Raw genomic sequence first — 26,683 nt, forward strand, 5'->3', positions numbered from 1 at the left:
ACAAGGTAAGTTAGACAACAGCAGATATAGCAAGATAATGAACTGAACCAACTAGATGAGTGAACCGAGCCAGGAGTACTCAGAGCCAGTGAGGTGGCAATCGGTCTTGATGCCCATGATAGCAGCGAATGACAGACTACTTTTGTCTATCAACATCATTGTATAGATGGCGCATAGTAACGGGAGGATAATGAAATCGATTTTTCTCTTCACTTTTGCAGCTTCTGGAGAATTGAGGTTGACCTCAATATGAGCCTGCAACAAATTGAGAGCCTTGTCGTCATGAACTGGCATCGATTTCAATTCTCCCTACCAGAGAGAACAGCATATTAGGTACGGAGCGGTTGCCGAGATGCAAGCAATGACTTACACTCTCGATGTCGGCACTCCGAACCTCACCCTGATCGCCATACCGGGTTTCTTTGATCTCGTCTTTCGGCGTTGCCATATTCGCAAAAGCGTACAGTCTTCAAAATCAGGTATGATATGAGAACTTCAGGCAAACACTTGCAACTCAATCTTCCACGACACGGCTCGTTGACAGCACATATTTACTTTTTTCCAAGCTCCATGTCGCCTTGACTGGCTTCGTTGTTTGAGAGATAAGATGGCAAACCTCCGTGGGCCGTGGCTGCCGGCTGATAAGGTATCCTTGATAGGGGTGGGATCCACCATCAAGTTCGCTGGAGCTAGTGCAAATCCGCTGAAGCACAGGCAGATTACCGGGAACCTAAGTCGGCATCTAGCCGGTAAGTCCGTGGCTCTTCTATCATCTACCAACGCCGTGGTCTCGGCAGCTTCCATGATTTCGGTGCTTATCCGGATGCTAACATGTTTACCACATTCCAAGAGGTAGTCTAACTCAATTATATGAAGATTGAGAAAGTATGTGAACCTTTTTCTTGGTAGTGCTGTAATCAGACGGTCTAAGCAATCCACCTCAACACTTCCCAAGATGGCCACCAGACTTGCCCCAGCTATCTCGCTTCGAGGTACCATTTCCCAGCATCCTTTTACTTGATTTTAATCTTCGAAACAGTAACACCACGACTAACCTAGCGGGTTCAGATTTTGAAAACCGCAAAGAGGAAATCACTCGTCAGCTTGTCGATGCCGCAGAGAACACTGGTTTCTTCACACTCGTTGATCATGCGCTTTCAGTTGAGGAGATTGAGGCCCAGTTTGCCATATCCAAGAGTTTCTTTGCACTCCCATCCGAGGTGAAGCGCAAGACGAAACACGACCCCAAGACTGCTCTTGGTTATGAGAACAAGGCAAGTCGTTCATTCGCTCTTCAGTTAGTTCTTGACTGTACCTAACAATCGGCTAAGGGTCAATTCCGGCCTGGCACAGGTTTCGACCAGAAGGAATCCCTTTTCGTTCGACCGAGATCACAGTGGCCGAGCGAGGATGACGTGCCTGGATTTGCAGCAGCAACAACAAATTTTCTAGCCAAGTGTGCTCTGATCTCAGATCAAGTTCGTAAGTATCTGCTCGTAATATTTCAACCTTAATATTATATAGCAGGAAGCTCACAAATGCATACAGTGTCTTGTTTCGGAACTGCACTTGGATTTCCAGAAGGCTACTTCAAAGAAGCTATGGATGTTTCCAAAACAGACTGTGTCACACAGCTTCGCCTTCTGCATTACCCTGCTGTGGAGAACTCCGAAGGAGGCTGGCGGCATGGAAGTCATACCGACATAGGCTGTCTTTCTCTTGTCTTTCAAAGAGATGGAGAAGACGGTTTGGAGGTGCTCCCTGGCCGTGAAACACATACGAGCAAGATCGGGGGTGGAGAGTTCTTCCCTATTCCTGCCAAGACTGGACCTATTGTTGTCAACATCGGTGACATGCTGAGTATGTTACCCCTGCTGAATCTGGACAGGCTCAAATGACTAAAGTTCTTCAGTGGCCTGGTCGGACGATCGCTTCAAAGCCAACTATCATCGGGTGAGGGCTAAGACTGTAGGGTTCTCCCCAGATCGCTACTCCATGGGCTATTTCAACATGGGCCGCGAGAACTTCGTTTTCCAGGGCCCTCAAAAGAAATAGTAAGTTTGGTCACATCGGTAATTCGCTTTGACTAACCATCATCAGCCCGTCTATTACATGTGGCGACTATTTCCATAATCACATCAAAAAACAGTTTGCGTAAGTGCGCTCTCTAAAGTTTTAGAAGCATATACTAACAAACTTCAACAGTCAGTACAACAGTCAAGGAACCAAGGTGCAGGAGGTTGAAGAGGCAAAGCTGGTGTCTGTCGCGGCCTGAGCATGTTGGAGTCGGAAGCTGATATTATTGTTCCGGGACGGAATTGTAAATAAAACAGACATCTATAGAAAACTTGACACCAATTTGAATATTTTTAATACGATCTGCTGCGCTTTTGACTTGTGGAATAACGCGAGCGTCTACTCTAACGCTCTGGCCAAAGATTTAAAAGCTACAATCTTGGGATTATCGACACTATAATCATAGATCGCATCACATCATCGTTACAAAGAAGTTTCACATTTCAAAAATTTCCGAGAATTTCGGGATATGCAATCTTGTCATTGTTATTGTGATGTGACTGGTTTCGAACATCGATCTTGTGTGCATGCTACGCGTCATGCTCTCGTAATACTTCACAACTTCTCCATATTATGATAAGCAGGTGTGTTGTTGTTCAGTGCACCGTAGTAAGTTTGCTGAGGTATGGCCTGCCATGGGCCGAACCCGAGAACGATAAAGCCCCACCAATAGGGGCCTCATATCAACAACCGCTCGGCACGTAGCCGCGATCCACGGAAGCCGTCCCGAAGCTAAACAATACTGTCGCTACGCTCTTCAGATGGTGTTCCTTAGGTATTACGTGCCAGAAATACCATGCTTTTCCGAACAGAATCCCCCAACCATCGAATTTTCCAAGGCGATTTGGTGGAACCTACACATCGCGGACGCAGACCGGAGTGACAAAATGATTGGCCGAGTTGTTCCTGCCGACAAGGAAGTCGATATCATTATCATCGGTGCAGGCGTCGTGGGCCTTACTTTGGCACATGCCTTGGAGCAGGTTTGTTTCACCCTCATTGCCTCGGCTTTCGCAATTACGTGACGGGCTGACAAGGGCAAGCATGGCATCTCATACCAAATCCTGGAGAGAGACCAGTCGATTGATTCTCGAGGAAACGGATGGGGGATAACCATTCACTGGGCGCAAAGAGCACTCAAGAAGTGCATCCCGGAAAGCATGTTTAACAATCTAGAGTCGATAACGGTTGATCCGGATATGAAAAAAAAGGACCCGGGGAGTTACAAATTCTTCAATCTGGAGACACTGGATCGTGCTTTTGCAGCCCCTGTCGATCCGGACCGGATGCGGATTCGACGCGAAGGATTCCGTAAACTACTTCTTTCTGACTTGAACGTGCAGTGGAACGCGAAGATAACTGAAATCATTCCAGACGAGAAGGGGGTATGTGTGACACTCCCTGACAGCTCTACTATCAGGGGTAAATTGTTAGTAGGAGCGGATGGTTCCAACTCTGTCACAAGGAAGCTTTTGTGTCCAGCAACTGCAGAAAATATACCGCTGCCGCTGAGATTCATCGGGGTTGTGATCAAGCTCAGTCCTCATTCAACAGCCTTGATTACCGACACCATCGATCCACTAACTTTCCAAGGCTGTCATCCCGCAACGGGGGTCTACATGTTTTGGTGCTTAGTGTCCACACCAGAAACGAACGGAAGTGGCGGCTCTCTCGAACCATATTTTCAGGTGCAAGTATGTGTTTCGTGGAAGCCAAAAGATGGAGAACGAGACGTACCAGAATCTGCTGCCGGCAAAGTGCGTCGCATGAGAGAGCTTTGCTGCAACATGGCTGCACCAATCCGAGATATGGTTGCAGCCATCCCGGAGGATAGCGAGGCGATTGCAGTGAGATTGCAGGACTGGCCATGCCTTACCTGGGATAACTATGACGGTCGAATCACATTGGCAGGTGATTCCGCTCATGCAATGACGATGTGTAAGTGGGCTGTCCCTGAGCCTGAAGACTCACAGATATTTTGCTCACATTTATCATGCTTAGACCGGGGAGAGGCAGCCAATTTTGGAATTACGGATGCGGCAGATATTGCGGATGCAATCGTTGCTTTTATGCACAAGGGAGTACAGCAATCAGAAGCGATAGCCAAGTATGAACAGATTCTCCGGGCGCGGAGCCAGGCTGGAGTTTTGGCTAGTAGGCAGGCTTGCATGGATGCTCATGATTTTGCGAACTTGACCAGCATGAGCCCCTTACTGCACAATCGATAGAATATCATCATGGCGTGCAAATAAACGTATTTAATATCAATTTTTATAGATGTATATAACGTTCAAATGACGCTGCATGTAAATTGGCTCCCCACGATTACCCATTGTCAACTACAGTCCGAACGATGTTGAACACCTAAAAGAATGATCCTTCAAGCCATTGTACATCAGCTAATTCAATCTGATAACTGTTACTATCTATGCCCTGTTTTTGGTCGGTTGAAAGTCCCTACACCTGCTGGCCTAGTACTTTGAGTGCTTCTGTTTAGACCGACGAGCGGAGTCATTGTAGCCTTGATGATGTCCATGGTTGCAGACACTGCAACCCACCTCAGCAGGATTTGTGTCCATTGCAAGAATATCTTTTCTAAAACCACAATAAAGCCATGACAGTGGCACCTTCGTTGGCCAGTCTACCTTCATCCTTGTCTGCCGGTATGGCTTGTTAATTGATAACTGGTGTCTTGATACACAGGTCTCCCCAGCCATCATAGGGGCACTGTATTCAGTGCATCTGACCTCTTAGCTAATTGCGGTCATTATCAACTAAGACTAATCTTGTCTCCAAGAGTTAAGGATCGTCCTTGAGAACTTTCAGACGCAACATATCAGGTATCCTTCAACACTTGCCTAATAAGATTCCGGACAGAAAATGTTACAAATACACATACACTACACACATGTCCTTTATCTTGTGGGCAGGCTGAGCAGCAACATTGAAGATAGCCTGAGGCCCTGGTGATCATGTAAATCAAATAGCAGCCCACCTAGTCGCTGCCGAGGTTGGCCCTTCTTCACCTTGGTCATATGTGACGGTGACCACGTCGGTCTTCATGATCCTGTCGTTGGGTTGGTAGGTCCCACTATGGCGGCCGGAGGATGTTGTTGTAGACTGCTTGTCTGGGTTGACAATGTTCTCCTCGCTATCCTCTTTTGCGTGTATCGTAAATCCGTAGACATCGACTTTTTTCTTGGGCTTGCTATGTAATTCGATCGGGTCTGCTTGCCGAGCACTTTGCTTGCTAAAGTTTGCATACTGGCGATTACTGCTACCAGTCTTGCTCGATCGCCAGATGCTGCGGCCCTTGATCTTCTCAACCACTGGCTGGAGGAGCGGGATGCAGGCTGCGATAATGATGAGATTGCCTTCGATACTGCATCAAGATGAAATTAGTTAGCTGAGACGTGAAAGCATTAATTGAAAGGCATAACACTCACGAAGTCCAATACAAAGGGTCGCATAGGTCAACTTTGTGATCCATTAGATTGAGTTATTTGTCTTGCCCGATCTGAAGACTTACAGCTGACGTCTTGGCTACCAAGGGTCGGCACGCCTGTAGCTTTCACAATGCCGACACATCCCGATCTACTCTTGTTAATCAGACAATTTCCAGAAAGCTATGGGGTGTCAAAACTTACACAACGCCCATACCGAGAGCACAGCTGAGAGCCAGCTTCTTTTCCTTTGGCATCTGCAGCTTCCAAAGTACGATGGCCGGATATAGTGCTAAGTAAAAGTCGAGAAACGCAGAGCACGCTGATAACACCACACGGGTCAGTCTTCAAAAATGCTGTGTCGAAATAAGCTAACTCACTGCTTGCCCAAAATGCTAGTCCCTCAAGCACGCTTGTGTGCACGCACTTGTGTGGCAATGAGAAGGTCCAGAGGGCTCTAGGAGGTGTACATTGGAGAAGCAGAGTCATAACCATCGCAGTCAGTGACATGCAGCATATTCCACCCATAGTCCATAGAATCCACGTGTGTAGCCGGCCAGGAGCGAGCAATCGGACTAAGAGAGCAATCACGGCGAGCTTCGGGAATCCGAGTGTTTCTATTCCTGGAACATATGCCGCCATCATCCACTTGACTGTATTCTGCTGTTGTTCCAAGCCAAGGTTGGCAAAGTGTTGGCCGTTTCCCCAATAGACCGATATCGTAACCAAGATATTTGAAAGAACAGCACATGTCTATAAAGAGAAAAAGCATTAGCCAGGGAGCGCGGGAAGAAGCTTGTAAAAGGTAGACAAATGCTGAAATGCTGAACTAGGCCTAGGAGTCGTACTCACCGACGAGAAAATGATCAAATAATCATCCCCAGATAGCGTATGATGTACGGCGATTTTGACATAGAGTCGAGCTGTGACAAAAAGAAGAGCCAGCGCTGTGAAGATCCAGCAGACCGCAATTATCATAGGCCCTTTGTCGTCTGTCATCATAACGGCGACCAACTTCAAGAGAAGTCCAAAACTCGGTGGAAAAAAAACTCCTCGAGAATTGTTCGAGATTGGTGTCTGTTCAGCAGATGATATGGGGAGTGAATAAAGAATGACTGGCACATATCACTTGACTGCTGCTGGAAGTGCTCCCTGTCCCTGCATTGTTCCTACTATCTTAGGGGATATGGTAAGGTAGGTTTCAAAAGGGGAAGATCTCTGCGCGATCTATGGGGAATCAGGCAATTAACCTATGATATCGACCAACACACCTTCCAAGCCTCAGTAAAATGTGACTTCTGACAACCCCTGGCCCCCGAGCAACTTTCCCATACAGGTGCCGCCATACACTGGTATGCAAGCACACACTTGATCACTTCTGAGAGTGCTGAAAACGAGAACCACAAACAAATATTGACAGCAGCCCCCCTTCTGCTTCCTGAGGCGGCAAACTCCTGCATACATCTTGTAAAGACTAGATTGCCTCGTACATAGTTTATCAGTCACCTTTCTGACGATTCAGTCTTGGCACTAAAAAATCTCTGTAATAACTGGCGACCTTTGCAATGAAACTGCTGCTTGCAAGTGGGCGCTGATTTTGCCCACAATTTGGTATGCAAAGCCCGGATATTACTGAGAAGAACAGCGCCAGGGGATCCCCTGATAACTTGATCCCCTGGCCACAGACCGCTCGGGTAGCTTCCCCGGCGCCAACACCCGGAAGGACCCTTATTGAAGCCGTTGCGACTAGGGACGTACCGCTTTTAAGTCAGGCCATGTGTGGGGGCAACACGGTAACATCGCGCACAATGTTTTCTTTAGTAAATGCCTGTACGTGCATTTATTCGTCCACACTTTGCAGGCAATCGTCGATGAAGAAGTGATCTGCGGTTTGCATGGACCCACGACTGTGTAGTACTCGAGGATAAGTTTTAAGCGCGAAACCAGTCGTCGTAGGCTAGCCGTGCTATACGCGGCATATGCGTACAAACCAGAAGAATGGGAGTTCATCTTTTGCTCTTTCAGAATGAAATAGGAACAACGTGTCCTTTTATTTGCATGATTGCAGATTGATTGGCTTATTGACAGGTATTTTTCCGCCGTTACGGAAGGAGGGTAGAATTACTGTGCTGTGTACTGTTGATAGACTGTACTTGGGGGATGTCTAAAATTGCCGGTAGGTAAGTACATCGGGTATGGTCATGCCCATACCTTGTTGCTGTGACGCACGCATGCTTGCAAAGTCACGAGCTTTAATACTCACTGACCAGATGTTGTTATAGTATGAAGCAGAATCGCAACGGTGGTCGAGAGTGCCATACACATAATCATTAACACTGCTGCGATACTGGCATAGAATCTAGAACAGGGGACCTGAGAGAAGAATAGGTGCAGCCTTGAACCATTCCCAATGCATAATCATGTGCATATCACCCTCCCCATTGCCCCTCTTTTCACCCGGAATTCTTTCTTCAAATGGTTCTCTTTCCCCTGAACGTGAGGCGATCAACTACGCTAGACTCGGAAGCAGTCTCTTAGTCTTGGCCTTGCATTTGGGAATAACAAACGAGCAAGGTTTGACCGCTTCTCAGTAAAATATAACACACGCTATGGCCTCTCTCTGTCTCCCGAGGGTCGCCCAGATTACATACCACCCACGCAGACTGTGAGAGAATCGTGACCGAGACTGTCGATATGTCCCAAGCTATTGATCTTTCCGTGGCCACCCAGGCGAGTAATCCCGATGCCGTACCACGTTTGATCGAGGATGTCAATACTTTACACCATGGCATGAAGGATGGTGGCGAGGACATCCGACATAAGCTCGTGGTTAAGACACGGAGCCTTCTGCAATCTCTGCTCACTCCCCGCGAGCAGATGGTTCAACACACCTGGGCTGATGTACGTAGATAAACATCAAGCTCTTGTCAGCCTGAACCTCACGTGCTAAATTTGACATCCTTTTCAGCCCGGGCTCAACGCAGCTTTAATAACCGGTGTTGATGTTGGACTTTGGAAGCTCATGGTTAAGAATGGCGTCGACACCCCTCAAAAGGTTGACAATCTTGCCGGGCCCCTCGGCATGGACGCACTTCTTCTTGGTCGGTGACTCGATACAATGAATTTTCCGACCCATACACAAGCCAAAGCTTACAAACCCATTTGACAGGTCGTCTGATGCGCCACGTTTGCGCCATGGGCCATCTTGAAGAGGTAGGGCAGGACGAATATAAGCTTACAAACTTCACCAAATCCTTAAGCCTCGATGTAATCGGAGACGGCTACGTTGCTTTGTGAGTGGACTGACACCGTGAAAGATTGGTCTATTAATAATGATCTCTAGGCTTGGCGGAATCGGTCGTAGCCCAATCGAGTTTTACAAGTTCCTTCGCGATACCAAATGGCAAAATCCCACCGATGCCGCCCACACAGCGATGCACGCGTCTTACAACACTGACCTACCAAATTGCTTCGAATATCTCCGTTCTATTGGCTTGGGCCCCCACACAAATCACCATAGTCAGTACAACGTCCGTAGACATGAGGGAAGATTAGCCGCTGACGAGATTCTTATAGTGGGTGGCTACAGACAGGGTCGCTTGCCGTGGATGCATCCTTCAATTTACCCCGTCGAAAAAACGTTGTTTCCCGGCGCAGATACCTCGCCTGATGCGCCACTTGTGGTTGATGTTGCTGGAGGTCTCGGGCACGACATTGACGAATTCAAGAAATATTACCCAAACCACCCAGGAGTCAGTATCTGAACTTAGCAACAAGGCAATCTTCAAAGACTTACTCTTCTTGCCACACAGAAACTAATCCTACAAGACCTACCAGTCGTCATCAGAGATGTCAAAGGTATCAGCTCCGACATCAAACTCATGGACCATGACTTCTTGACGGAACAGCCTATCAAAGGGGCAAGAGCTTACTTCATGCATTCCATTCTCCATGACTGGCCAGATGACGTGTGCCAGAAGATTCTGTCTCGCCTTGCGGATGCAATGAAGCCCGGATACAGCAAGCTGCTAATCTTTGAATGTGTCATCCCTCGAACCGGTGCTTACTGGGAAGCCACGGCGGGAGACATCCTCATGATGACGCAGCTCTCGGCTCTGGAGCGTACAGAGGACAACTGGCACCAATTAATCGAGGGAAGTGGACTAAACCTCAAGATCGTCAAATTCTGGAAGTGTGGACAGTCTGATGTTGAGAACTTGATTGAGTGCGAACTAGTTTAGAAGGGTCAACAGAGCCAATGATCTGCTCGTGATGGTTTTGTGCGTGACCAAACGACTTCGAACCAAGTATAATGTTTTTATTACAAGGTGCCAGATAGACAGCAACTCCGGAATAGAAATCAATCTTGTGTAGACGTTCGATGAGACCGATGCGTAAACAAAGGAAATTGACTATGCCTTTTAACTTGGCATTTACATGGCTGACCAGGTCCAGGAGCTGGATGTTATTGCCACGCTGCGATGCCTGTCGGCTGGTTGAACCCAAAATTATTACCCCATCACATCAATGAAGACGTTCTGATTCGATCACTTTGAATTGTCTCGTAGTGCAGCATGATGGTCGAGATGAAGGGAACTTCAAGTAAGAGGCCATTTCAGATGCTGCAAGGAGTTAATTCATCACGGCAAATTGCCGAAGGATGAATCGAGAATCTTTATAATATCGTCATAATTCAACTTGAGAGCCCATTCCAAGGCCGTTTGACCTACTTGCCCATCCGTTATGGTACGGTCAGCCCCTCTTTCGATCAACCGTACCACAACGCTCAGGTGGTTATTCGCAGTAGCCCATATCAATGGGGTCTTCCCGACCTCATCTCTGGCGTCAAGATTTGCGCCGCTGTCCAGGAGCAGCTGGATTGTTTCGTGAGCTCCCCATATGGCAGCTGTAATCAGTGGCGTTCGTCCATCGTCATCTCTCAGCTCGATGTCGGCACCGTACTGTAGCAGCAATTGAACGATGGCTACATTATTCTTCTTGGCAGCGATCAGCAATGGTGTTTCACCGTGCTGTTCCTGACGGGCGTTGATATTGGCACGACAGTCAAGTAAGAGCTTCGCAGGGGCTGCAAAGCCGTTTTCAGCCGCCGCATGAAGAAGGGTTCGTCCATCACGTTTTGCATCTACATCGCCACGCTCGTTTAGAAGCTCCATGAGTAGCTGTTCCAAGACATCATCGCTCTGTGTTTCCAAAGCCAGCCAGAGTGGCGATGGATACTGGTCGGGGTGCTTGTCTCCATACCATTCTTGGAACTTCTCCCTAGTTACCGTTGGTGGGTTATACGAGAGCTCTATGCCATATGCTCTAATCTCTTCTGCTACCCTATCCATGCGATCCCAGGGATAGATCAAGCGATCGTCAGGGTTTCTGCTTCTAGCCCACTGTTCGGGCGTAAATGTGATTGTAATCTTGCGTAATTTAGTTTTCGATTGGATATATATCTGTACAAATGCAAGCAACCAGTCTTCGTGCTCTTGGCCGAAAGAGTCCAAAGTCTCGCCGCGTGTGTCCTCTAGTGTCATGTCCCAGTGAAAGCTGCATAGGTTTGGGGTATAGAGATTGTCGATATGACTGATGTCAGTGCCGGTACATCCATGTGACAGATACAGGTGTTCGAGACTGGTGAAACTGGAGAGGTCGAATTTGTCCAGACCACCTATATTCAAGCGGCTAATCTCTACACTGCGCAGCGTGCTTCTGTGTATGTCCAAGATTCGTCGCATCGTGTCTAAGCTCCAGTCTTTATTTAAGCTATATTGGCCGTAATTGGTCTGGTAGCAGAAATGAAAACTGAACTTTTCTAACTTGGCAGGCCATGCTACAAGACTTGCAAGCACTTGGGGGGTTTGGAGGAATCCGAACAATCTGAGTTCGGTAATGGATCCCTTGCCTGCTAGTCGCTAAGTTCTTGGTGAGCAAAGATCATAAACGGAAAGCAGACTTGAGCATGTGAGGACTCACATCCAATTTCCTCCATGCGTCCGAATCACTAAATTCCGATATACCGTGAAGTTGAAGAAGGCGAAGGTTGGGTCCTATTTTCTCGAGGTCCTCAATCAACATAGGCAGGGACAGATTGCAAGAAGGATGTCGATCTCGAAATCGAAGCTCTGTCAATTGATCCATGAACTTGAGTCCACAGCTGACAATGGACCATGCCTCCCGAAATGTCAATGAGTCTCCGTAAGTCGCGACGTCCAATGATGTTGTTGCAGTCAGCCATGTGGCGAGGTCCATTGCGATGTACAGGTTTTTAGACGGCGCTCTATAGCGCCTTTTGGTGCCATGATCTATTACCAGGCTTTTGCACAATGGCCAGAGTGCAGGATTTTGCGCCAGGGTCCGATGGAGATCCTCCGCGAGATAGGGATAGATCCATCCATCGTCATCGTCCTCCGTTGAGTAGTTCAGATAGAGAGATGAGTATAGGTAGGGCGTGACGAGCTGGTTGAAACGCCAACAAACGAGAGCAAGGGTCTGGGCGTTTTCATAGCCCAATTTGGGTGGTAATATATCGCGACAGGTCTCTGACAACAAGCGAAGGATCTTGTCGAGGAGCTCGTCAGGGAGTCTTAGAATGTAGGGTTCAACAGCTGGCATTGTCAAGAATAAGGTCCGTAACAGTCCACCTCAGGTATCGACCATACAGCCTCAACATGAACCTGAGATACTGCACAGGCTTGCGTGGTTCGTTGCGATACTGAATCTTGCTGAGAGACTGGTTCTTTTGCGGTAATTGCTCCCTTTTTTTTAAGTGGCATCCACCCGATTCTGATTTCTTTAGTCCGTCGATCCACAGTGGTTGGACTAAGCCAAGTAACCCCTCAGGCACCAGCGCACCTGTCAGGAGCTATAACCCCCAAGAACAATGAAAAAACTGTTCATGTAAGCCATACAGTATGTTATATTTCATGTGAGATTCTGACTTGGACGTGGATGATGTAGCCGCATGGCGTCATTAAAGAATTCCCACGCGCGGTCTTCACTTAGGGATCCCAGGTGTTCCCGAATGCTGCGATAAATTCACGTATTTCATCTATTTCTTCAATTGGGAGCGGCCCAATGCCTACCAAATTAAAGGTGTCAACATATACAATATTGGCGAGTATGGAATCAACCATTTCCCCGGTATCAATGGTGCCAGCTCTTTATCAATATGGCAGGTGCTCGGATGCGTTCCAAATCGCCGGACAGCAGTCCCCAGCCTTGTGCTAGAGGTGGCGCCCAACTTAATGCCCCCTCAGAGGTGATCGCTACTTCGGCGAGCTTGCCCTCGGCCAGGCGCGCTTCCAAGGAAGTCCTGGAGAACGGTAACAAATTTCTGGGTGCGATCTGAAGCACTCAGCATGACAGGTCGACAATCTTCACATCGCTTGTAGGGCATGATGAACAGCTTTATGTCGTTACTCCCAGACAGTTTGGTTGCTCGAAAAGCTAAGAGACGGTGGTGACTGGTTCGGGGGTTTGCGCCGCATCGCTTACAGATTGGCGGTCGCGCTTTAAGCTCACAAAGCTACTCTGATAATGCTACTAACACTATACATCTAATAATTATCACGAAATCAATATTGTTGAAGCAACAAAACCTATTAATAATTCTAACAAGCTTTTTCACAAATAATTCAATAAAATATGATGCATTGATTCATTTTTCGAAAATTCTAGCTTGTACATAGACAATTATGGTGAACTATTATAAAAGTCCCGTGTCTTAGCAGCATTATCATTGTTAAGGTAAGCGGGTACATTTCAAGTGTGGCATAACAGAGTCGAGTGAGTTAGGTACAAAAATCTGCTATAAATCAACAATTAAATGATTATATGTCTTGGCAACATTTTTAGTCTCGTCAGCATACAAAAGAAGATCGCCTCTACAGGTAGAAAACCTCGTCAGCTTTCCACGTCCACTTCTCTCCTCCTGCCATCCATCGTGGCAGATGTACATGATCACCAGCCATGCTACAGATCCTTGCTATCTAATTTCATTTTTTATCATTTGATCGGAGAACACAGCACCAGACAGTGACCACAGAGTCATAGCCAGTCGTGGAATGACCCAGACGACTCGAGAACCTACTGTATAACACCTACCTATCTATCCCTTGTGGTGGCCCATCTTCAACGACAGCTCTGACGGAGAGGCATCATATCCCGGAAGTTGCTCTTGGAGACTGAAGTCGAGGCAACAATACACAGCAGGCTTAATCGCTTAATCAAAGAGTAGAGCCTCGAATAAGATCAAAGGCCCACAATGTCGACTCAATAGGCACGCCTTCAGGGACAACTTCCATAGTGTTGGCGTCAATCGAATCCAAAGCTCAAAGTCGATACATGAGAAGATTTGTGTCGTGCAGCAAATTTGCCTTGTGCCTCGTCACATACTATCGCTCAAGTGACTAACTGGTGCAAGTCACGCTCATAGTGGTCAAGCTTGATTTGACTTTCAGCCGCTCTTGTTTCTATACATGTCAAACTGGTCATCGATTGAGTCATCTTGAAGTGCAGCTTGCGAGCTTTGCCTCTGCTTCGTCAGCAAGCCCAAGGAGAACGCTTCACGAGTGGATACTCAGATAGACGAACTGTGAACAGTCATATTCCGCCTCCTTCCTTTGTTTCACCATCCACAATCATACAGATTGTCCCAGACCCTCTTGTTTTCCTGTCCAGAGGGGAAATGATAAGCAGAATACTACTCGATCCACTGCTAAAAGGAGAAAGAAAGAACGTTATAAAATCAGAGGACAGGAAGTCAAAAACGGATCCTTCCGTCTACGATCATAGCTTCCTTCTTTGCGGGCGCTCTCAAATCACCACGGCAACACTCAAACCCAATTTCCAGCAGCTGTCAGATCCAGTTCTTTGGGCTGCCTCATTTCATCATACCAGGAGCTGTGATTAATCAGATTTGAACTCACCACAGGCAAGTTCTTCGCGATCTCTAGTAAGTGATACCTGCCTGAGTCCAGACTTGTGAGCTTCTATATGCTAACATTTATCAGCCGCAAACATGGCGAACAATGCCATCGGTCAGCCCGCCGACAGCGGATACCTGATGGATGACGCCAAAATCGTCATCAAGATCCCCGAGGTCCCTCGAGACTACAAGGCCCGTGTTGACTGGATGAACAACAGACAGAGAGGAGCCCTGAGCCGATTTGCTATCGCAAGCAAGAAGGCAGGCGGGCTACCCGTGAGGGATGAGAAAGCGCGCATCTTTCTAGAGAAATCTGAGCAGTACTTGGATTTCCTCGAATATGATCCATCCTTCCAGATGACTCCCCAGCTGAAGAGAGACGCGTCCATCGAGGCAACATTCGATCTTATCCTCCATAAGCCGGGCTACTACTTTCCGGATCAATTCAAGAAACGGGCACAGAGAATCTATGACTCTTGGGTCGCCATCAACTGGGGTGCCGGCGCCGAGGAAGATGCTGAGGAGTCAGAAGAGGAAGGCTCTTCTACTGGCACGTCCACTAGGGCTGTCGTTGCCGAAGACGCTCAGGCGACCATCCAATACCCTCCAAGAAATCATCCCATTTGGGGTATCGATGGAATCATGCACGGTCTTGCTCGAGTTGTTCGACAGAATGGACGCACCTCCATGGTTCTCGACCGGCGATACCCAAAGAAGCCTTCCAATGTCTATGGCCACAACGATTTGGAACCTGGCCGATGGTTTCCGTTCCAGCTGGCGGCACTCTTCAACGGTGCGCACGGATCTAGGCAGGCTGGTATTCATGGAGATCATCAACACGGCGCATACTCCATTGTCATTTCCAGCAAGTATCATCATCTCGATAGGGACGAGGGCACCACAATTTTCTACTCTGGTGCGGGCAGTGATGAGAATACAGACCCAGACCGTGTCAACCCAGGAAAGCAGGACGCTACCCTGGTTGCTTCCATTAGATCTCGACAGCCCGTCCGAGTCCTGCGAGCTTCCAATAAGACCAATCACAACGCCCCATCCGTCGGCATCCGTTATGATGGTCTGTATCAAGTTGTTCGTCAAGAGCAGCCTAGAAAGAATACCAAAGGAGGGCTTTATAGACGATTCGTTCTAGAGCGTCTGCCAGACCAACCAGACCTTCAGGATATCATCAACGCTGCCCCTGATCCCCAGCAGCGACGCCAGTTTGAGAAGATTGGGGAGGGCTTCTGATGAATTAGAGAAGGCATCTTGGACGTTTGCATGATCGACTGAAGGTTGCTTGGCAAATTGCGGGACCTTTGCTTCAGAAGAATGAATGAAAGACATGAGATTTTCGATCAGATCAAGGAAGATGGTTCAAATTCAAACTGCATAGTCTACGGACTTGCTCACAATGGTTTTAGCTTAGAATTTTCAGGCAAAACTTTGACGGATAACTGACTAATAAACACTTGTTTGAGCTAGATTGTGCCAAGGGCTTTTTTTGTGAATGTTTTCCCTGATGTGTAGGACGCCTGGAGGACTAATCCTATACCCAAAAAGGAAGGACAAGCATGATAACGCCCATCTTGCATGAGATCTCGGTAGAGTGACACTGTGGCCGGCGCAGCAAGGATCTTGTCCACCCACGCTTGAATTCCAACCTCGCCAGCAACAACTTCAAGCAGCGCAACGCCGTATCTTTGGATGAAATGGGCGATCTCAAACTCTATAAGGGCAATTGCCACTGCGGTCTGAATCGGTTTGAGGTCGAACTGCAAGAGATCACATCTGTCACGACATGTCTGTGTCAGTTGTGCTCGAAGCAGGGCTACTTGTGGGCATTTCCGCAAGTAGGTGCGCTAAAGCGAACAAAAGGGGGAGTTGAGACGTTGACTACATACTCCTCAGACACTTTGAGCCATGAGGTAGACCACCCACCACTATAGTATTTTGCCCAGTAAGCGGCCGTTTGATCGCTGCTTACGTCCATTTCTAACAGTTCTGTACTACGTGTGGGACAAGCCTGTATGGAGCCCACTCCATGGGAGCCCTTGCAGGAAGATCTGTCGTGAATGTGAGTCGACAAGCTGACTCAACCATGGCTTCTACTACCAAAATAATCAGGTACGATCAATCCTTGGGCTTAACCCATTCAAGATTGAAACTATCGAAGAGTAAGCTGATAAACTCTCACTCGCACACTCAAATATGGTCCACTGTTGACGATGAGCAAGCTCGAGCACGCGGGGCATTGAGCAGCTCCTCCAACCACCGAAGTCGCTATGCGATAATCCGCCGTCAGCCGACCTCGCAGGTGAAGGGGTCAAGCTTTACAACGGCTCTTGTCAGTGTGGTGCTGTATGGCTAGCGGTCAGGACGAATCCCATCGATGAAATCCATGTCAACCAAGACAACTGCAGCATCTGCACTAGAGTGAGTCTGAATCCCCATTGCGTGTTCAAGGCTGACCAGATGTGTCCACAAGAACGCCTTCATTGGCATCTATCCGGACAAGTCACAAGTGACTATCACTGGAAGAGAGAACACAACGGAGTATCGATTCGGGCAAAGGTTCAACGGCTCGCCGTTCTGCAAGACATGCGGCGTTCACGTCTTCGGCAATTTATACGGCCCGCCGAAAGAGCTGGTCGAGACGTGGCCGGAGGCGCGGCAGCAGATCGTGAAAAAGAAACTAGCCATCCAGCCGGTGAACATCAGGACCCTGTACGATGTCGAATGGGAGACGATCAAGGTTACACGCGTTGATGAGGGGACGGAAGGGTACGAGCTTGCAGAAGAATAGGAGACGTCAACGTTGGAGGCGGAGGTGATTGCGACATGCCCGCCAACGCCAACACCAAGCCACCATGCGAGAGAATTCACACCGCACGCGAGCCCAGTCGTGTTTTGGCTGTACGAGTCATTAGGGTCGTCTAATCCTGACAATGCTCACTCTCGTTGCGAATTTCGGCAGCCGCTTCGCGAAATTGCCTGCTTTCGCACAGTGCTCAGGGTTCGCAACCGAGTCCGAGTGGAATGCCTCGTCTAGCTTCTCAGCTAAGCACAACTTTTTGCCGGTCGCACTCAAATAGGTACAGTTTCACCGAGAAGATAAGCTTATTTCGGTCTCTGGTACTTTTGTACACCACGGAAAACCAGTCGCTACCTGAGTAGCTTAGGAGTACCTTAAGCGGTCTCTTCAGACGTCAGCGGAGAGTCTATTCCCTGACGCTGATTGATTCAAAGGAGCCAGCCAGATCCATCAGTGTTTATGTGCCCTGTGCGTCCAAGCAGACACGTCATCTTCCCTGGTAAGAAAAGTTGCGAGCTGCACATGTACCAGTCGAGCATTGACTCGCGGCGGGGGGCTTAGAGCCAGCCACCTCCGTCCGCATTTCATGATCGCTCAGCGATCGTGGCAGCCTAATTCACTGCAAGGTATTCATACTAGTAATGCAATGTGTTGTTGTGGTTGTGTTGTGTCTGTTTGTCCGTCCGACCGTGAAAAGCGGGACCGGACGGGCTTAGCTGACGAAAGCCGTTTCTCGCCTGTTACAAGCGACGTTTTGTGAAGTCGGACACGGTGTGGCGCGGCTCTTGAGAATGCTGCAATCCGATTGAACAGGCCGGATCTGATGGAGCCTTACGCTAAGGCTGGACGGTCTGAGATTCCTGGGTACGGGCGTGGATCAATCCATCCACTTGCTCCTCAGCTTACGCTCAGCCCTTCGAGGCGCGCCTGCAGGATTATACGTAGCCACGCGGCCGGGCGTCCCGCAGCGTTATCCCGTATGTTCGGACTCTTTCATTTGGGCAATAGGAATGGCGCTCCAGTGGACTCGGAGCCCAAATGCGTCCGCTTCGATTGGCCGTCCCATGTTAGGACAGACGAGAGATGTGATTCCAAAGGAATATAAGTGTCACTGTTACCGACGCTTCCGGATGACGGGTCTTATCCAGGCCATAACTCCCAAAACATCCATCAATTGTTGAGCTCTCGCCCAGATTCACGAAAGATTTCACCGCTCGGGCCAACGCTGCAAGTATGTCTCGCAACGGCAACCACACGGTAGAGTTCCTGGAGGAACTCCAGAAAGGCTGCAAAGCCCTACGGTCAGACGTTGAGCCTTCCTATGGATACGTCCCGACACTGGGTGCTGGAATTGCCTTTGACGTGCTCTTCGGCCTCGCTCTGATCGGGCATCTTGTGCAGATTGTGAGATTCAGGAGGTGGACCTCGATCTTGCTCGCTTGCGGTGCGATTCGTAAGTACCTCAGGTTTTTTTTTTAGGTTTTTTGCTTTCGTGACAGTAATACTGATACCATCTCTCCAGTCGAAGCTCTGGGATGGGCCGGAAGGACTTGGTCGGCCAAGTGTCCATACAGCCATGATGCTTTTCTAATTCAAATCGTCACACTCATTATCGGACCGGTATTCTTTTCCGCAGCTCTCTACGTGTTGCTCGGCATCCTCATACTTCAACTCGGTCGCAAGTCCAGCATCCTCTCGGCAAAGATGTATGCCATTGTCTTCTGTGCTTGTGATGTCGTTTCGCTTGTGATTCAAGCGATCGGTGGTGGGATGGCTTCGTCTGAATCGGACAAGGTTGGTGGTGATACGAAGCCAGGCACGAACGTGATGGTTGCCGGAATTGCTTTCCAGCTTGGCACTATGACCCTCTTTGCATTGTTCGTGTTCGATTTCGTTCGCCGAATTCGAGGAATGCATATTACCCGACATCTGAAGCAAGTCCTATTCGCCATGTCCGTCTCATTCCTGATGATCTACATTCGAAGTATCTACCGAACGATTGAGTTGGCGCAGGGTTGGGATGGTTATCTCATCACACATGAGGGCTTCTTCATCGGATTGGATGCTGCGATCATGGTGGTGGCTGTTGCAGTGTTTCTCCTTTTCGATCCCGCCGCCTTGATACCCAAGGGCAAGCAGCCAGATCAGCTCATCGATGCAGTTGACAACTCGGACTCTTCAGACAACGAACGAAAGCCAGCCCCGGCTTAAAAGAGACCGGCGCGTTATTAAGAACCAGGGTAGCGAAGCACAGCGATGCTTCGGCTGACATACGACTGGCGTAGACTGTCATTATTCATTGGCACTGAACACGGAATTAGAGGGAGTTAGGGGATTTTGGAATATGATGGTTCGATCGGTCGATCTATAGAAGGTGAGGACTTCGGTGGGACTGGAGTTATGATATTTGCTTTGTCGTCGATTGGAAAGCCGTTTCATCAGATAAGAGCCTCTCTAATTTAACATCTGGAATACCTATCAAATACCCTTTCTAAACCTTCATGATTTTTTTCTTGCTAGACTTCTGACAGAGTATAACAAAAATCTTGGGCTAAATTCAAACTGGAAAAAAGCAGTTGTTACAATACAGTCGTAAAGAAGAAGCGCAAGATTGCCATTACACGGGACAATATAATTCATGCATCATTAGTCGTAGATCAAGGCATAAGAGGTTTTCAACACAACGAAGATCAAATCCTCCGTACATATCCTATTTGGGTAGTTATAATCATCAACAATCAAGAGATCAGAAAAACATTGACTATACCGCGCATATGTTAGCGGTCCTGGTCGACAGATGTGGGTGGAGGGGAGGGGTGTCACGCTAACTGTCATGTGACTGTACATGGAAGCTTGGGTCGCGTACCACGATACCTGAACGCGCCGCAACTTTTTCCAGAGCTCAGCAGACCGAGCTTTTTCACACCTCAACAAGACATCCCGACCACTATTTCTGCATCAGGAGCTCAAGGAAGGCTCTTCATCCTTTTGGGCATATTCAACCCGCTTTGAGATGATACACTGAGCGGATTGCTGCGAGGCTCAGATAGCCTTTGAAAACGGACCACATTGCCTCACCCATAACTCTCGACCCCAGCTGCATCCCTCACGATGGCCACGCAGCCGATACCACGAATACGGCGCACGACGCAAAACACACAATACACGTCTGTTCTCTAGCTCTACTCTAGCATTCCGCAATCTGACCTTTCATAGCTACCATCTAAATCGTCGAGTACACGATGTCAAGACATACCCTGTCCGGTCTCCACAGGGCGCAACGATCCTCATATACGGTCATGAAGGTGGCATTACGTTGGTGTGGCGCGGCGGCCGTCGGCTTAAGGCCTTGAAGCCACAGCATCAGCAATCGGCGAAGGGTCAGAATGGCGCTGACGACGCAGTCATGATAATCGATTCCGATGACGAGACACCAGCAGCGCAAGCCGGTCCGTTCGTTGACAAGCCCGAATTCGAAGACGAAGCAGAAGAGCAAGGCGGATTTGTCGAGATCACGCAGACTTTGGAGCTGGCTCTCGGTACTGACGTCTTCCATGTGGCCGTCCTACCCATGGCTTCTTGCGCCGCCGATGATGCAGCATGGGGAGGCGCCAACGTTCTGAAAGAGAAGATAGTCTTTGCTATCTCATGTGCTACGAACGAGGTGTATCTTGTTACATTGCCTCTGACTCCTCCATCTCATGAGAGCAAAGCAAGACCCGAGCTTCAGAAAGATCTTCTAGCCGGCACTGCGGGCAGGGGCAATTGGGGCGAGAGGTTGATTTCTCTAGGCGGCCAAAGCAAGTTTAGCGATGGAATAGCGATGAATTTGGTCAAGCAGAGATCACAAAGCTCAGATCGAAGCAAGTCAACCGAACGTATATCGACCACGACCCCTTCTACCAGAGTGGTTGTCGCAGCACACTCCAGAGAAGCGTCCGGAACCCTACGTCTTTGGGATGTTTCATTGGATCCGAGGCGAAAGTACACACATGCTTTGGAACCCTTTCAGACCGAGTATCTCCCAAGTCCACTCACTGGTGTCGCCTTTAATCCGACTCATCTAAGCCAGCTTCTGACTATCGCTTCCCCGTATGCTGTTCGCATCTACGACTACTCCATACCATCCATCCCTTCAGATGATACTTCTGATGGGCCGTTTCCCTCGCAAGGATCGTGGCTTCTATCACTTTATCCACCTTTTGCGCGAGGGTCGGCTCCATCAACTTCTCGAAGACCCATTGTTGGCGCACAATGGATCTCTCACGGCCGCGCAATCCTGACCCTTTTGGCAGATGGTCAATGGGGAATCTGGGATATTGATGGCACCGGTCCGTCTTCAGGAACTAGCGGCGGCGGCGGCGGATTATTCAGTCGCCAAGGATCTGGTATTCGCGGCGCTGCTCTAACGGCGTTCAGTGCCTCAGGTTATCTCGAAGGCATTGGGCCGCTACGGAATACCGGGACCCAAAGATCATCTACTGCAAGTGGCGAGCTTACTCACATGGCGCATGGCCGCCGCGAATCACTTACATCCGCTTTCTCGGGAAGCCCAGAGCGATTGGCCACTATCCGTGGAGGCGTGGAAGTGGTTCAATTGCCCGTTCTACGAGGAGGCGCTGGTGCTGGCGACGAGAGCGCTGTACTATGGCTCAGTGGTGCCGACTCTCTCGTATCGGTTATTCCAGTCATTTCTCGATTCTGGGACGCGCAGGTCCGCCGAAGCGCGGGCGGAGGAGCAAATCTTTTCAGCGGCACGCAACCAACTCGGATGGTTAGACTGACTGAACTAAATGCGGGTTTACTTGGCGAACGATGTTGTGGTGTCGGAGCTGTGACAAAATCCCAACAATCACAGCTTGCGACCAACGGTGATGCCACTATTGGCTCCAATGGAAGTGGTGGCCTGCCCATTGAAATTGTCATTCGTGGCGAGAGCAGACTTGTCTTCGTTCATGAGACAGAAGACGGCGAGGCCACACCATTGCAACTTCCGGGGAAGCTTAAGAGGCTCGTACCTGCAAACGCACCCATCGAGCCTGTTACAGCCATCATTGTTCACCCAAAGCCCAACCAACCCGCCGTAAACTTCGACCTAAGCGTCAGCAGGACTGGTACTGTACGTGGCATGAATGGCACAAAAGGATCTCGAGGTCCGTCTGTCAGTTTGTTTGGGAAATCAGCCGCATACCCGTCAAATATAGACGTCGAACCATTCGACCCTGAAGCAACCGCAACGTTATCTCTGCCGAGTCGGCCACGGACGATGGGACTGGACTTCGCCGGCGATTTGGATGCTGCCGCCGATGCTTCATACGATGTCGATGCCGAAGACCGTGATATTGAGCAAGAGGTGATGGATATCATGGAGCTCGATCAGGCGTTAGAGGAATTGGAGGAAGAACGGAACACCGGCACCAAGCGCGTTTTCTTCGAGGAAGGGTAGAACACTCCTCTGAGGAATAACCCGCCTTCAAAGAAACGTGTCAGATTTCAGATCTCGACCTAAGCTACCACAAGCTTCCGCACATTGATGCCCACGAAGCATTTCTTGGTTGACCTGGCTGAATTCGTTTGATAGATGGGGCGCTGACTCATCAGCTAGACTGCTCTGTTAGCGAGCCAGGCACTCTCCAGCACTTTGCAGAAATCCCATGCGGCAAACCACTCGCTACTGCAATGCAAGTGGGTGGCTCAGGAGACGAAAACACGTGGAAAGCATGTACGATACCCAAACAGAAATGCCGCTGTTTATGGCAGTGCAATGAAAGAACTAATCCTAGCCGATTACCCCTTACCTCCCCTGCTAAAGACCTTGTGACTGTACCTGTTCACCAAGTACCTTTTTTCGCCTAAATCCATGTCAAGCCCCTTTTGTTTTTCTTACTAGCCCTTCTTAGTTCATACTCAACAGATAGCAATCCGCACGGCATGGTGGAGCACAAGGCGAGAATCATCCTTGATCCAGCTCTGTATTCCGAGCGGTACATCAAACAAGCGAGTCTGCATACCGTTCGCAGGTACTGCGCAGCTGTGCAGACTCTGTCGATGTCCTCTGGAGGGTGGGTGGGGGTTACTGGGTTGGCAGGCCATTGCCAGCATATTGACCATTTGCTCTCCCGGCTGCGGAGTCCTGCAATCTGCCTCGTTGATCCCTCGGGGTCGAAGGGGCGGAGGACGAGAGAGGCTGGGAGGTGAGGGCATCGAGACATTCTGTTATGTCTTCCATGAGGACGTAAACTGGGACACGGTTATTGTGCTGCTGTCTTCGACTAACTATCAGACGTAGATACTCAGAATATCACATTGATCCTGTCCACTCAGCCACTTCCAATAGACCTTGTGCTTTTGATTCCGAAAAGCTGGAGATCACCAACGCAATGAGCAATGATTTTAACATATTGGAGAAATGTCTCCTTTCGTTCTATAGTCTATGGCCCAGAGGAGCTGGTCGTGAAAACAATCGTTTTTCATTCCGTTGCCCACCTCGTCGCTCGGAGTGAATCATAACCTGCCGCCACCTGCTTAACGAGAAATCCTGCCCATACAAGCTGACAAGGTCAGACTAATTTACAGTTTATGTGATAGCTAATGTATATACGACAGCCGCATCCCGACAGAGATCATCGGCTTTCAGTGTCCAAAGCATTCCGCCCATCATGTTCAGGAGAGATCTAGTACGAGCTTCCCGCGCTCGACCTCTTACCAATATCTGAGCCGTCATGGCCGCGACTGACGACCCTCCTCGAGTCGTCGTCGCGGGTGACGCTGTAGTCAGTAGTGCGGAGGATGCCGGGGCCGTGCTGCGTCAGGACCTCCTCGTCTGAATCAGCCAGATCAGAGCGGATGTCCATACGGGCCCAGGCCCGGTCGCCGCGGTCAGTCTTGAGCGCAATGCTGCTGTCGCCGCCGACGACGCGGCTAGTGTGGATGCCAGTGCCCAGCTTGGACGCGTTTCCCGGCACCGTGCGCCTGTGCGTGCCGTTCGGCGTCCACTCGATGTCGTTGTTCATCTGGTAGCCGCCGTTAGAGGGACCCATGCTCGTGAAGAAGCGAGGCATCCAGCTTCGGACAAGCGGCCAGAGCGCAGGGCCGGAGGCAGTGATGATGGCCAGGTTGACCTCGATAGACGAGACGCAGAAGCCGAGCGAGTAGTTCAGGTCGGGATTTGATGTGTCGGACATGTGCTGGTACAGGAAGTACAGACGGACGATACTGACGACAGTAACACTGCAAGGAATCGATTAGTAACCAGCCTCTGCACTTTTGTGGCAAATTACTCACATCAGACCCAGGAGGAAGACAGATAGCAACGCAATCTTGGTCTTCTTGTTGATCTTGAGATCCAAGAAGACATAGAAAGGCAGTGCAACGGCAATGATATCAGTCAAAATGGTCAGGCAAGCCGTCGAGATGCCGAAGGCCGCCTGGTCAATGCAATGGCCCTTGGCTGTAAGGTCCCAGTTCATCGAGATCGGATTACACTGGAAGATGACCACTAGGAAGACGGCCACCATCAAGGAGCCGTTGAAGATGGCGGTACCCCATACGACTTGTCGGACGCCCGGCTTCGTGCTGGCAAGACGCAGCAAGAAAATCAGAACCGACTGCTTGACGATAGCCAAAATCGGGTTGTACACGGCGCCTACGACGTACGTCCAGATCAGACCCGGCGTCAGGTCGTAAGTCGCAGGAACCTCCCAATAGTGAATACCAATGTACAGGTATTTCATGCCTGTGCAGATTCGTTAGCTGATTGTGTGGTGTCATTGACTGACACAGGGCAACGTACAGAGGATGGATCCAACGCCCATGACGATGGACAGGACCATCGCAACAATGATGCATGTGTCATCTGAGGTTGAGCTTATTAGCCTTGTGCTCTACATGTTTTGGAGGCGAGAGATTCATGCGTTCACGTCGTAAGACGACTTGAACCATGGTTCTCAATATGGATCTTAACATACCCCAGCCATAACTCTTGATCTTCAACCTGGTGTACACTCTGAGGATTGTGACAATGAGAGCGAGCGTAGGGAAGAAGATCTCAATGGCGATGCCAAAGTTCTGCAACCAGTCGGAGGGCTCTGCAGCCATGATTGCGTTGCGGTCAGTGTTCCGAGGGAGGAGCGATGATCTTTCCTGAAGGACGATTCCCTGGGTAGCAGCGGAGACAGTGGAATCTGGGGAGAGGACGGGCCACGTCCATATATGGTGAAAGATCTGGATGATCACAGATCACGCACAGGAGCACAGGTCAGGAGTCAAAAGGACCTGAGCAGGGACCAGCCTAGGGGAGAAGGATGCAACGCCGACCGGGGAAGACGGATTGACCCTAGCTTTTAGGGATACAACGTCCCGATGATGCTAAAAAACTTGTGTATGGAGCAAAGCGGGCATCAAGAGATTTTATGAAATGGCAATCGTTTGACAGGACACCGTCCGACCGTCAAAGCGGGAGGCCTAACCCACGGACATTTGGTCGAGTTTGTGTTGGAAGATTGGCAGGCGAAACCGCATCATCGACCGTGTCAAAGGCGAGCGAAAAGCCAGGCACAACTAAATGGGTCCCGTCTTGCAAAGCCCTGGTCAGGCATGCATCGGTAGGGTTCCGTCTTCGGCAAAGTACCGCTTTCCAAGCTGCTTCGCTCTTTGCTAGTGCAGGTAGTCTGCTGTGTCCCTGAACCAGAGACGGACTAGAAGGTCGGGCCGTTCGATTTACAAACAACCCAGCCCCCGGACGATCCCTAGTGTCTGCTAAAGTGAAACTATTCAAGGTCAGGAAAGTCCCTTCTGGACTGGACGATTGCAAGGTAGTCCTGAATGAAGGGTACACGAGCAGAGGATGGAAGGAAAGCCAAGGATGCGCTGAGCGTTCTGGCCTGTTGTTTGCATCATTCTCGTGCAGTTGACCTCGATGAGACTGCCGGCTGGATGTTTCTTGCTTTTTCAGAGGGCGAGACGGCTCTGGCGACATTGCTAGCAGGAAAATCGCCCTCGATGGCTAAAGTTAACACAGCACGGTCTCCCGCGATCTGCCAGCCTAACATCACTAATACTGCTAAGCCGGGCACTGATCAAGCCCAGTCAAGCTTGTCTATGCAGCCAAACCAACTTCCCTAGGTCCTTCCAAGGCACGCTCGTACGGCAGGCATCCGTTCGCCCCCGGACAGCCTGTCAAGAATCTTCGCGACGCCGGGCCACATACGGCAAAGCATCGCTGAAGACCGTGTCAGGCCTAAAGTGAGACAAAATTACGGGTATCAGGGTCGGCGATGGAGGGTAAATGTCAGCTAGAGTCGGCCGGGCGACTAAAGAAGGGAAAGATATTCATGTGGCGTCGCCAGCTGGCAGGGAAAACAGCGCTGAATCTACAAGTACGAGCTTGGATGATCTGAGGTTGTTTTGCCTTGTTCT

General features: G+C 49.5%; 8 protein-coding genes across 8 annotated transcripts; 6 read left to right on the forward strand and 2 right to left on the reverse strand.

Moving 5' to 3' along the window:
- Positions 1–955: 955 nt before the first annotated feature.
- UCRPA7_2333 (putative gibberellin 20- protein) lies at positions 956–2,275 on the forward strand (the record flags this gene model as incomplete). The annotated part of the gene is made up of 5 exons (XM_007914908.1): positions 956–992; positions 1,060–1,297; positions 1,733–1,860; positions 1,913–2,054; positions 2,206–2,275. The coding sequence occupies 5 exons, from the start codon at positions 956–958 to the stop codon at positions 2,273–2,275; spliced, it is 615 nt and encodes a 204-aa protein (XP_007913099.1).
- A 2,551-nt stretch (positions 2,276–4,826) lies between these two features.
- On the reverse strand, positions 4,827–5,734 carry UCRPA7_2334 (putative integral membrane protein; the record flags this gene model as incomplete). The annotated part of the gene is made up of 6 exons (XM_007914909.1): positions 4,827–4,830; positions 4,976–5,039; positions 5,103–5,458; positions 5,523–5,553; positions 5,606–5,670; positions 5,724–5,734. The coding sequence occupies 6 exons, from the start codon at positions 5,732–5,734 to the stop codon at positions 4,827–4,829; spliced, it is 531 nt and encodes a 176-aa protein (XP_007913100.1).
- Positions 5,735–8,309: 2,575 nt separating this feature from the next.
- UCRPA7_2335 (putative o-methyltransferase protein) lies at positions 8,310–9,760 on the forward strand (the record flags this gene model as incomplete). Its single annotated transcript, XM_007914903.1, has 5 exons — positions 8,310–8,420; positions 8,488–8,620; positions 8,689–8,812; positions 8,863–9,038; positions 9,357–9,760. 5 exons carry the CDS (start codon positions 8,310–8,312, stop codon positions 9,758–9,760), a joined length of 948 nt encoding a protein of 315 aa, XP_007913094.1.
- A 4,787-nt stretch (positions 9,761–14,547) lies between these two features.
- On the forward strand, positions 14,548–15,702 carry UCRPA7_2336 (putative ydg sra domain-containing protein; the record flags this gene model as incomplete). Its single annotated transcript, XM_007914898.1, has 1 exon — positions 14,548–15,702. The coding sequence occupies one exon, from the start codon at positions 14,548–14,550 to the stop codon at positions 15,700–15,702; it is 1,155 nt and encodes a 384-aa protein (XP_007913089.1).
- A 793-nt stretch (positions 15,703–16,495) lies between these two features.
- UCRPA7_2337 (putative glutathione-dependent formaldehyde-activating enzyme protein) lies at positions 16,496–17,257 on the forward strand (the record flags this gene model as incomplete). The annotated part of the gene is made up of 4 exons (XM_007914912.1): positions 16,496–16,528; positions 16,579–16,628; positions 16,689–16,887; positions 16,940–17,257. 4 exons carry the CDS (start codon positions 16,496–16,498, stop codon positions 17,255–17,257), a joined length of 600 nt encoding a protein of 199 aa, XP_007913103.1.
- A 1,242-nt stretch (positions 17,258–18,499) lies between these two features.
- On the forward strand, positions 18,500–19,477 carry UCRPA7_2338 (putative rta1 domain protein; the record flags this gene model as incomplete). Its single annotated transcript, XM_007914897.1, has 2 exons — positions 18,500–18,719; positions 18,789–19,477. 2 exons carry the CDS (start codon positions 18,500–18,502, stop codon positions 19,475–19,477), a joined length of 909 nt encoding a protein of 302 aa, XP_007913088.1.
- A 2,560-nt stretch (positions 19,478–22,037) lies between these two features.
- UCRPA7_2339 (hypothetical protein) lies at positions 22,038–22,712 on the forward strand (the record flags this gene model as incomplete). The annotated part of the gene is made up of 1 exon (XM_007914895.1): positions 22,038–22,712. The coding sequence occupies one exon, from the start codon at positions 22,038–22,040 to the stop codon at positions 22,710–22,712; it is 675 nt and encodes a 224-aa protein (XP_007913086.1).
- A 1,114-nt stretch (positions 22,713–23,826) lies between these two features.
- UCRPA7_2340 (putative cfem domain-containing protein) lies at positions 23,827–25,363 on the reverse strand (the record flags this gene model as incomplete). The annotated part of the gene is made up of 5 exons (XM_007914894.1): positions 23,827–23,831; positions 23,973–24,496; positions 24,551–25,001; positions 25,059–25,121; positions 25,234–25,363. The coding sequence occupies 5 exons, from the start codon at positions 25,361–25,363 to the stop codon at positions 23,827–23,829; spliced, it is 1,173 nt and encodes a 390-aa protein (XP_007913085.1).
- Between the last annotated feature and the right edge of the window lie 1,320 nt (positions 25,364–26,683).

The sequence above is a fragment of the Phaeoacremonium minimum genome (genome assembly GCF_000392275.1).
Source record: "Phaeoacremonium minimum UCRPA7 unplaced genomic scaffold PA7_03_scaffold_157, whole genome shotgun sequence".
Lineage (NCBI taxonomy): Eukaryota > Fungi > Ascomycota > Sordariomycetes > Togniniales > Togniniaceae > Phaeoacremonium > Phaeoacremonium minimum.